Source organism: Monodon monoceros, unplaced genomic scaffold (genome assembly GCF_005190385.1).
Source record: "Monodon monoceros isolate NGI ecotype Baffin Bay Population unplaced genomic scaffold, NGI_Narwhal_1 Super_Scaffold_11, whole genome shotgun sequence".
Classification (NCBI taxonomy): domain Eukaryota; kingdom Metazoa; phylum Chordata; class Mammalia; order Artiodactyla; family Monodontidae; genus Monodon; species Monodon monoceros.
The window spans coordinates 48,988,294-48,999,191 of NW_021703767.1; the positions used below are offsets into that span (position 1 = coordinate 48,988,294).

At 40.5% G+C, this 10,898-nt stretch overlaps 1 protein-coding gene across 1 annotated transcript; it reads right to left on the reverse strand.

The window, feature by feature from the left end:
• On the reverse strand, positions 1-4,628 carry RPL24 (ribosomal protein L24). Its single transcript, XM_029213633.1, has 6 exons — positions 4,582-4,628; positions 4,375-4,450; positions 3,726-3,836; positions 1,237-1,373; positions 755-818; positions 1-123 (listed from the first exon to the last, which is right to left on the reverse strand). Exons 1-6 carry the CDS (start codon positions 4,584-4,586, stop codon positions 43-45), a joined length of 474 nt encoding a protein of 157 aa, XP_029069466.1. The 5' UTR covers positions 4,587-4,628; the 3' UTR covers positions 1-42.
• Between the last annotated feature and the right edge of the window lie 6,270 nt (positions 4,629-10,898).

The window sequence follows — 10,898 nt, forward strand, 5'->3', positions numbered from 1 at the left end:
TAGTTATAGTCAGATCTTTATTTAAAAATCCAAGCTGCCAACTTAGCGTTTTCCACCAACACGGGGAGCAGAAACTTTCACAGGCTTCACAATCTTTTGCTTAGGTGCCGCCTTTGTGGGAGCCTGTAAAAAGACAATATGTTATGTGGCACTATTCCATGTGAGGTTTTGTTTTGGTTTTTCTCCCCCAATCACTGCTCTCTTATGCCCAGATTCTGTTTGTTTCCTAGACTGCTTTCCTAATTATCTGTGTTCCTAATATTATAAAGTCCACCTTTATATGAAATATAAATGAAAGACAAAGATATCAGATTGAAGGAGTTAAGAGACACAACTAGATGCAGTGTGGGATCCTGAACTGTATCCTAAGAACAGAAAAAGGACCAATGCTAACTTTTTCGTTTGAAATTTTTACTATGGTTATTGAAATTAACACTGATAAAAGCTGGGTAAATTCTGTACAATTATAGAAAATTTTACTGAAAATCTAGAATTATTTCAAAATAAACTTTAAAACACCTTTATTTTCCCCTTTCTATTTCTATATAGCACTAACATACGCATTTGGCTTTAGCAAAGGGACCTCTCTGGAGACCGGAATCACTCACTCAGAAATCAATTATGGACGTCATTTCCATTAGAGCCTTGCACTAAATTCCTTAAAAAAACTGAAACTTTCATTTACCACAATTTGGATTAAAAATAAATCTTTCTGTTGCTTTAAATGAGAAATCCAAGATAATCCCACAATTACCTTTGCAGCAGCCATTGCTGTCTTTTTAGATGCTTGCTTAGCCTTTTTTGCTTCCTTGGCAGCCCTGTGGGGTTAAAAATAACTTAAGCAAAGCACTTTACTCCTTAAGGGTATAGTCTATTAACAAGAGGCTAGTGTTTGGGAAAAGTAGAATTAACATATTCCTTCCCCACCTGCAATTATTTGTATGATAAATCCAAAGGATTTATTAACAAATGTCATTAACCACCAAGTCAGCTTAACATTTGTTAGAAATTGTACAGTATCTTTATAATTGCATATAGAATTTCAACAAATCATTTAGACTATAGTATAAACTTCTGTATTATTAAACATGAGTGTTTACAATTTCACAATTCCTATACAGATGCAAGTAACACAACACAAAATAACATGAGATTAAGATTTCTGTGCCTATAAACCCAAACATAACCTAAAATCCATTCCAACAGCTGAAATGCTCATAATGAAAGCTTCCTCACCTGATAGCTTGTTCTCGTTGAGCCTTCCTAACTTCAGGTTTCTGATTCCTCTTGGCCATTATATCAGCAAGAGATGCACCAGTTATGGCCCTCTGGAATTTGACTGCACGGCGGGTTCTTTTCTTTTGAATTTCTTCCTACGGAACAAAAAGATGGGGACCACACTTAGCAACCTTGCTTCATGAATGTTGGGAAGAAATGAAATATATCACATGTCAGAAGGGGGCAAATGAGCTCTCTCGGGCCTTTTTTATAAGGGCACTAATTCCATTCATGAGGGCTCTGCCCTCATGGCTGTATCACCTCCCAAAGGTCCCACCTCCTAACCATCACCTTGGAGGCTCAGTTTCAACATATGAATTTGGGGGGGGAACACAATTCAGACCACAGAAATATTCAACCAGGGAGTTCCCTGGTGGCCTAGTCGTTATGACTCTGGGCTTTCACTGCCAGGTTCAATCCCTGGTTGGGGAACTGAGATCCCACATGCTGCACAGTGCAGCAAAAAAAAAAAAAACGACCAAAAATAATCCATGCATTATTTGAAATGAAATATACATACAAATATATATTTTTAAAGTATCTATATGTAAAATACTGCAATACACAGATAAGTTTTCCGATTATGGATTGGTTAAACCATCTATTACAAATCCCGGCCACTATTTACTACTTTATTTAGAAAGACAGAAAGTTAAACTCTAAGGAAGTTAACTGAATAGTACTTTAAAAGTGATCTTAACAAGACTTTATGATAAAGAATGTGCTTTCGGAAAAAAATTATCAAACCTCAACTCTATTTTGTTTTTACTCCAAGTACTGACACTGGGAGAAATAGTCAAGTTAGAAGATGATTTAAGACAGGAAAGCCACCAAATGTAGGGAATGTCTGGGAATCAAGACAGTACAATTCACACATCTGCTGCAGATTCTATACTGAAACCTATGCTACAGTGCTTGTGAGAAAAAAGATCTTACGTGCATCTCTAAGTCCAAGAAAAAATAAAATGAACTATTTATTAAAGCAGGGATACACAAAATATCTTAAAATTTTTAAACAGGACATATGGAGAAAAGAGGGCACATTTGTGGTTAACCAAAATGCTCATTTTACCAATACTTTAAACTTTGTACAGAGGTGAAATTTTATTGTAGAAAATGCCAGTATTTACCTGTTTATATTTTTCTTACCTCAAATCCATTTAAAAAATATTTTTCTTATTGTGGTAAAATATATATAACATTAAGTTGACCATTTTAAAGCATTTTTAAGTGTGTAATTCAGTGGCATTAAAAATGTTTGCAATATTGTGCAAACACCAACTTCCATCTCCAGAACTTTTTTCATACTTCAAAACGAACTCTGCACCCATTAAATAATAGCTCCCTATTCCACCTTCCCCCCTAGTCCTGCCTGGTAACCTCTACTTTGTCTTTATGAATTTGTCCACAACTAGGTACCCCATAAAAGTGGAATCATACAATATTTGTCTTCTTGTGTCTGGCTTATTTCACTTAGCATAATGTCAGGCTTGTCAGCTTTTTAAGGCTGAATAATATTTCACTGTATGTATTTATCACATTTAGTTATCCATTCATCCACTGATGGGACATTTGGTTGTTTCCACCTTTTGGCTATTGTGAATAACAGCACCGTGAACATCAGTGTACAAGTAATCTGTTTAAGTCCCCGCTTACAATTCTTTTGCGTATATAGACTTAGAAATGGAACTGCTAGATCATATGACGGTAATTCTCTTTAACTTTTTGAGAAACTGCCAAACCACAGTGCCTGCACCATCTTCATTCAACAATGCACAGGGTTCCAATTTCTCCACATCCCCAACAACATTTGTAATTCCTCCCACCCCCACCCCCGTTTGGATAATGGCCACCCTACTGGGTATGTCACATCCCCCTATTTAGAATTTTTCCTTCCTCTGAACTCCCATAATACCTAGCCATGTCTTTCACCCAGGAGGTGCTCACTCACTAAATATTCACAAGCCTCCTGAATACTAATTCTCTTGCCATGACACTCAAACCTTTTCTCAAAAATCTGTTTCAACAACCTAAAAGACCACTTCAAAAAACACAACCAGTTTTAAGAACTAATATGCTGGAAGACTCCACAATATGATACCTACATTGGGAATAATTCTATAAGCATTATAACCAATACCAAGTTTTCACAGAACTATTTAGTTGCCACCCACTTGAACATCTTAAACACTTTAATGGTGCGCTATAACCCAAGTGAGCTTAATGTAATTTACCTAACTCTGGAAGGGGGAATGCTTTCAAATTTCAACTTGATATTTTTACTGTGAGCCTAAGATGTATAAGGAGGCACTCTTTATATCAATCATTTTCACTTCACTGTCTGATGCTTTTCAGTTAGGAGTACTTTCACATACTGTCTCATTTAATTTTAAAAAGCAGTAAATGATGCTCAGAGTTTCAACAACGTGAAAGTGCATTTCACTTACCGACTGTCCCTTTTTGTGCTTTCTTCTGTAGAGGACAGTCCAGTTGATCTGACGAGGATTCCTCTTGGAAAGGAATGCCGACTCACATTTTGCATTAAGAAATTGGAAAACCTGTCGTGACAAGTTCAAAGTAGGAGTCTTGAGCTTGAAATTACTAGTGAATTAATATTCTAATTCTATCCTCTCATTTTACAAAACTGAGGCCCATACAGACCAAAAGGCTTGTATCACAGAACTGGCAGGAAACTGTCTCTGCGTTTCACCCTGTCTTTTCTCGAGTAGACAAACCTAAGTTCATAACGCAGAGGAGAGATGGGTGTCAAATTCTGGAAGGCATCTAACTCCTGTCCCTCCCGAGATTCCAAAAGGACCTGTGCCCATAAAATAGCCAAATACCCCGGTGGCCCACTGCCCTTACACAGGAACATTAATGTTACACAAGCTCCTAACTTCCGACCTGATTTACATTCGATCAAAGCTCAAGACTGATTCACTTAGAGGCTTCTGATCCTAACAATCATTGCACACACGGTCCGCAGAACAAGCTTTTCAGGGACCAAGGGTGATGTGGTGAAGGATCCCGCCTAGACTGAATGAGACCGGTCTTTCCTTAGCAGCAAAAGTGTGTTTAGCCCACGCGGCCTTTCACCTTCCCGTCGGTCCTGGCGTAGCGCCTCCCGTGTCCTGGGTAGATCTTGTACCCGCTGAAACTGCATAGCTCGACCCTGTAACAAAAAGCGAAAGTACATTAGGTGGGGTGGGGGATATCTTCGGAAAGGAGAAGCCATGCCTGGGATGCCGGAGAGGCCCTTTGCCCGAAGATGCAAGAGGATTGGGATACAAGGTTCCTGCTTACTTCATTGCTGCTAGCGCCGGCGAGAAGAAAAGATGGCGAAAAGAAGGAAAGGATCATGGGAAAACCCCTTATTAGGTCGTGGGAAAGCAATCTCCTCCCACAATTCTCTTCCCTAACCCCGGCGTTCGATGATGACGTCACCTCGCCGGGGCGACACGTCTAGAGTTCCCCGGTGGCCGTCTGACCCTGGAGTAACTGCGCTAGAGGCCGTTAAGGCTCTACAGGCGGGGAGGGAGGGACAGGCAGGCAGTTGCTTTCTGAGTCATTTTGTCGTCTCTCCTAGAGCTTCGTCCTACTGCAGGGAACGTGAGGTAAAGAGAAGAGGCTCCTCTCTCCCCTCCCTTTTATAGTTTAGTGATGTATAGATGAATACCGCTTAGGTAAAACCTAAAATCATATTTTGCCTTCTGTGCTGGCCCATTTCCTTAACTAACAAAATTAAATTGTAATAGTTTCCACATTTGCAAAAAAATAAGGACATCTGAACTGTCTCTGAGGCCGTGCAAATGGAATTGTGCTTGATGGCGTTTTGCATTAATTATAATTAACGTTCGTTGAGTGTTCTCTTTCTGTGTGCCAGGACTCGTGCTAAATCATTTGCATACATTAATTCATTTAGTTTACAAAATCTCTATTAAGTAAGCGCCGAAGCATTGCAAAATGACGACTGCCGGTGGCGGTCGATTGCCAGGCTGCCGGCTGCTACCTAGTGGCGGGGGTGTGGGGGTAGCGGCCGGTGGTTGCTCAGGAAACGGTAAAGCCCTTCTCTAGAAAAGGCAGCCCTGCCCGGGCCCACCGGGAAGGCCGATGCCTGGATCGCTTGACCCCCTTCTGTAATGCTCGGTACTTCAGCAAATAATGGGGAGTGGCAAAAGAGAATCCTTGAATTGTGTGCGAGGCTGGGATACTTGACTAGGAAACAAATCTAATGATCGGTTTATGCTGTTGTTGGAGCCCATTGGCAGGCTGCTCCAGAGTATGCCTCAATGGCATAGTGGATATTTTGCATTCAGGTTACTTAAGAACCGGTAGGTGCAAGAGGGATACTTAGACCCTCCTCTGTGTCCCCTTGGAAGCAGGAAATAAATCTCTCATACTCTCTCGCTGTACTGTACCAGAAGATAGGAAGACATCATTATTACCAGAGATAGGGAATTCAGGGCACAGAAGCTTGTAAACAAACTTTGATACTTCTTTACTAATTTACTACCCAAAGCCCAAACTTTGCTTAAATTCCTTACTAATTATTGTTCCTTTGTCTAAAAAATATAAAAGCTGCCTGCTTTTGCAACTTCTTACTTAGGACTTATTTCTGTGAGACCTCTGTGCACATGAATTCAATTTGTTTAATTTTCTTTTTCTCCTGTTCATCTGTTGTGTGTTGATTTTATTATTAGTCCAGCCGCAAGAACTCAAAATGGGTAGAGTAGGAAATTTCCCTCTTCTGGACACTCTATATAAGCAACTCACCCTAAAAAGTTCTGCAAGTAGGTGGTTGAAGAGATTTAAAAAGTCCAACAAGGTGGCTGACTGATATTAAGAAAGCTGCACATATGTTGGAAACAATCTCAAGAATGAATGAACAGAGATATGAATGGAGTTGAAAAACCAAAGAAACAAAGGAAAGGAATTTGACAGCCTGACCAACTCTGACCAGCTGTTGAAAGTGTCTGGTATACTTAGAAGACTTTGTCTAAATAGACTACAGGCAGATGGATACCTCAGCTTCCATGGTTTTTGAACTTGACTCTGACATCCATCTAACTTTCTTTGTTTTAAATTACTGGTGATAAAATAGTTTGATCACTTAAAAAAAAATCTTTCTGGAATAGTCCTGGCTTCTACAAGCTCCACAAGGCACAGCTGGATGTGAGTAGAGGGTGGAGCGAAGATCTACCTGCAGGATTTTGGATCTGTTTACTTCACAGAACCCCAGAATTTATAGTCCCTTCCCAAGCATTTTAGGAAGATTTTGTTCTGTCGGTCCTCGAAATTATTTTTGGTCTGACTAGCTCCGTGGAGGAAAAGCAGGAAACTCGGTCTTACGGATTTTAGCTCTTTTACTCTTTCCTTGAGCTGGCATTTCAGGGTTCTTTATGACACTTTGTATGTATCACATCTTACATTGTGTTCAAGCACTCTTATAATAAGAAGAAATTATACAGAAACCCCTAAAAGCATTTTATATAGTGTCATAAAGCACAGTTTCCAACACCATCCATAAATTTTGCAGACTTTATCCTTTCTCTTTCATAGGCAAAAGACAGCTTCACTCCAAAATTGGTGCTTTTCTGGGCGTCTATATACTTCCTGAGAACAGAGCATTCTCTTCACTGTTTCTTCACCTTTTATACATAGTCTCCTGCTGTACTAGTTTCCTGTGGTTGCTGTAACAAATAACCACAAACTTGATGGCTTAAAACATGACAAATGTATTCTCTTATGGGTCTGGAGGCTGGAAGTCTGAAATCAGTATCACTAGGCTGAAGTCAAGCGATCTGTGCTCCCTCCGGAGGCCCTGGGGTAGAACATGTTTCTTGCTCTTCCAGTTTCCGCCCAGATAAACCCGCTTGAATTCCTAACCCATAAAAACGGTGAGATCATAAATGTTTGTTGTTTTAAACTACTTTGTTTTAGGAATAATTTGTTAACATAGCAATAGGTAATGCAGGAAGTAAGGAAAATTTGAAGATGGAGACTTAGTGAATAGCGGTATCATTTGTCAAAAGAAGACAGATAAGAGGAAGGAGCGTGTTTGTGAGGAAAGGGTCAGTTTGGGAAAGACCAAGTTCACGATGCCCGTAGGATGTGAAGGTGGAATTGTGTAGTGGGAAGATAAACAAGTTTAGAGGAGTGTTTGGAATAGGATGTATTTTAGGAGTAATGGATCTATAGGTGATAGTAGAATATGTGGGATAGCATCACCTACTGTCACAGGCTGTCTTCTCTGGAAGCACTTACTGAGACTATGTTTAGAGTAAAATGTATTTATTAGGGACCAGGTCCTATGAAAGGAAGGAGGAAGCAATGTTAGGCAGAAGAAGGCAAATGCATTACTGGCCCAACTAAACCCCAGTCAACCCTGCCAGGAGCTCTGGAACAATTATTGCCTGTCAGAGTATCCCTTTTTGAGTCAAATGATCAATTCTCTTTATACCCCCACCTTGCTTAGTCAGCAGATGTGGGTTGACCCAGGGAGTTCATGACCTAAGTGAGGTGGTGCTCAGCAGCTGAGCCAGACTCTGCTGACAGCTGGAGGACATTGCTAACTATGATGTCTTCAAGCTCTTGCTTGAAGAGGGATCTGGATAGGGCATCTCTGGGTCTGCCACCCCTAGAAAGAGTGACTAGAGTGAGTCAGCCAGAGGAATCAGGAAATACTAATATTTACGGGATGGGAGAAATGGAGAAAGAATCTACTGAAGGAGGCTGAGCAGATGAGGTCAAAGGAAATAGATATCCATGACAGTCATCTCACAGAAGCCTATGGAAGATTTTTGACAGCGTTAAGAGGCAGAAAAAGTTAAAATAAGACAACAACAGGAATGTGTAAACACGAATGCCTTCGGAATGACTTAGGCACCAATCTTAGTGTTTTCTTCCAATAGCATTCTCTCCTCAGTTGTGGGAGGGATCCTGCCTTTTTAGAATCCATCATCAGAGTTCCCAGTAGGCTGGTCAATCCCAAGACTCTCAGGCATTGGCCTCAGGGAGGGCTTTGAAAGGAATGCCTAGTAACTAGATTAGAAAATAACTAGGTTTAAAAATTACTCAGTGGGGCTTCCCTGGTGGCTCAGTGGTTGAGAGTCCGCCTGCCGATGCGGGGGACACGGGTTCATGCCCCGGTCCGGGAAGATCCCACATGCCGCGGAGCGGCTGGGCCCGTGAGCCATGGCCTCTGAGCCTGCGCGTCCGGAGGCTGTGCTCCGCAACGGGAGAGGCCACAACAGTGAGAGGCCCGCGTACCGCTAAATAAATAAATAAATAAATAACTCAGTGAACAATTATGAATCTTTCTTTAAAATTATGAAGCATTATTAAAATTTAAAGAATTCTCTTAAAAATCTAAATCTAATCAAGTTTTCATATCTACCCATTATATAAATTATACGGGACAGAGGAACATGTGAAATGATTCCACATGCTTGCAACTGGCATCTATAGGATGACTTAATTTCTTCAACATCATGTAAAATTGAGAGAGAGAGAGAGAGAGAAGAACGAATGAACAGAACCAGCTATATAAATAATTTGCAGGGTCCAGTGTAAAATGAAAGTATGCGGTCCCTTTGTCAAAAAGCAGGAAAAAGATGTCCTTAAAGTACTAAAATAAGCTATTTCCTTTCTTCTGCAATCTATCTCTCGACCTTTCATGATATTTTTCCAATTGCTATTTAACTTCATGCTCTCTCAGGCAAGGACATTCGCTGGGCCAATGCAGCCACTCATAGGTGCCCAGGGTCCTGCCCTGTGACTTGACATTGTGCATGAACATTCCAGGCCTACCTGCTCTCAGGTCCCCCTCCTTAGAGGCACCGGACCAACAAACTGCCTCAGTGCTGCTGGGAAGTTCAGCCAGCCATCTCCTTCCACCATCCTCCTGGGTAGATGTCAAACTGGCATAATGCATGATGGTGCTGCCTGCTTTGGAGAGAGCTGAGGGGGAGGGGAAGGAGTGAGTCAAGGGACTGTAGAACAAGCGGCCCTCTGGAACCCATCCCTAGAAAGAGAGGAGGCTGCAAGGAGTGGGCCCACAAGGGAGCTGAGGTGGCAAGCCCCAGGCACATGCTCTATCGCCCCATTATACTTCACTTAAAAAACACAAATGCAAGGATACAATTATTAAGACTTTCAAGACAGCGACTGCAGAGCATTAAACTCCAAGCATGGGATACCCTTGAGCAAGGGACCCTGTGTGACTGCATAGGTTGCACAACTTGAGGCTGGCTCTGCCTATAGATTAAAAAAAATTTAAGAGCCTCCTCAACTAATTGCAACATATGGATTTTAACGGAGGCCTGATTTGAACAACCAAGCTGGATAGACCGTGGGGGTAATTTGAATACTGACTGGATTTTTGATATTAAGATGTACTGTCAATTCTTTACCTATTGTAATTGTACTGTGTGTTTAATTAAAAAAAGAGTTCTTATATTGATATTTAGAGATACATACTAAATATTTACAGATGAAATAGCAGGATGGCTGGGATTTGCCTTAAAATAATCTGAGGGAGGGACTAGTGGGTAAGGGCATGGATGAAAAAAATGATTGGCCAGAAGTGGATAATAGTTGAAGCTGGATGTTGTGTAGGAGAGTTCATCACAATAGTCTCTATATAGTTATGTACTCTTTTTTTTAATTAAAAAACTTATTATTATTATTATCCTTTATTTTTGGCTGCATTGGGTCTTCATTGCGGTGCCCGGGCTTCTCATCACGGTGGCTTCTCTTTGTGGAGCACGGGCTCTAGGCGCGTGGGCTTCGGTAGTTGCAGCATGCGGGCTCAGTTGTTGTGGCTCACAGGCTCTAGAGTGCAGGCTCAGTAGTTGTGGTGCATGGGCTTAGTTGCTCCGCGGCATGTGGGATCCTCCCAGATCAGGGATCAAACCCGTGTCCCTTGCATTGCCAGGTGGATTCTTAACTACTGTGCCACCAGTGAAGTCCTGTTATGTACTCTTTTAATTACTTTTCCATGATAAAAAGTTTCAAACAATTATAAAGTGTTTAGGGATTGAAAGATTTAAGCCCCGCAATTCAATCCTGAAAATAGGAGGAATAAGTACCACCTGTATTATTTTGTAATTAAAAAAATTTTTAAAACATAAACCCACTTTATACAAGAATGTTTATATCATCTTTATTCATAATACATACAAGAAACACTCTCGGTGCTGTATCAAATGTGAATATATAGACAAACTATAATATATATTCATATAATGGACTACTACTTAAATAAAATGGAATAAACTACTGACTTACTCATCAACATGAGTCCCCAAAACCTTATGCTAAATGAAAGAAGCCTTACCAAAAAAAAAAAGTACATATTGTATGATTCTGTGTGTATCAAGTTCTACACCATACAAATCTAACCTATGATGGAAAAAAAAAGAACAGTGGTTGCTTCTGGGTGGGAGAGGATTATTGAATGGGAAAGGGTATGAGAGAACTTTCTGTTTTAATGGTAATGTTCTATGTCTTTATGGATTTTGGGTTAATTAAACACAGTTGGTCAAAACTCAGTGAATGTTCATTTAAGATTTGAGTATTCATGTAAATTTTACTTTATATCTTTTTTTTTTTTTTTTTTG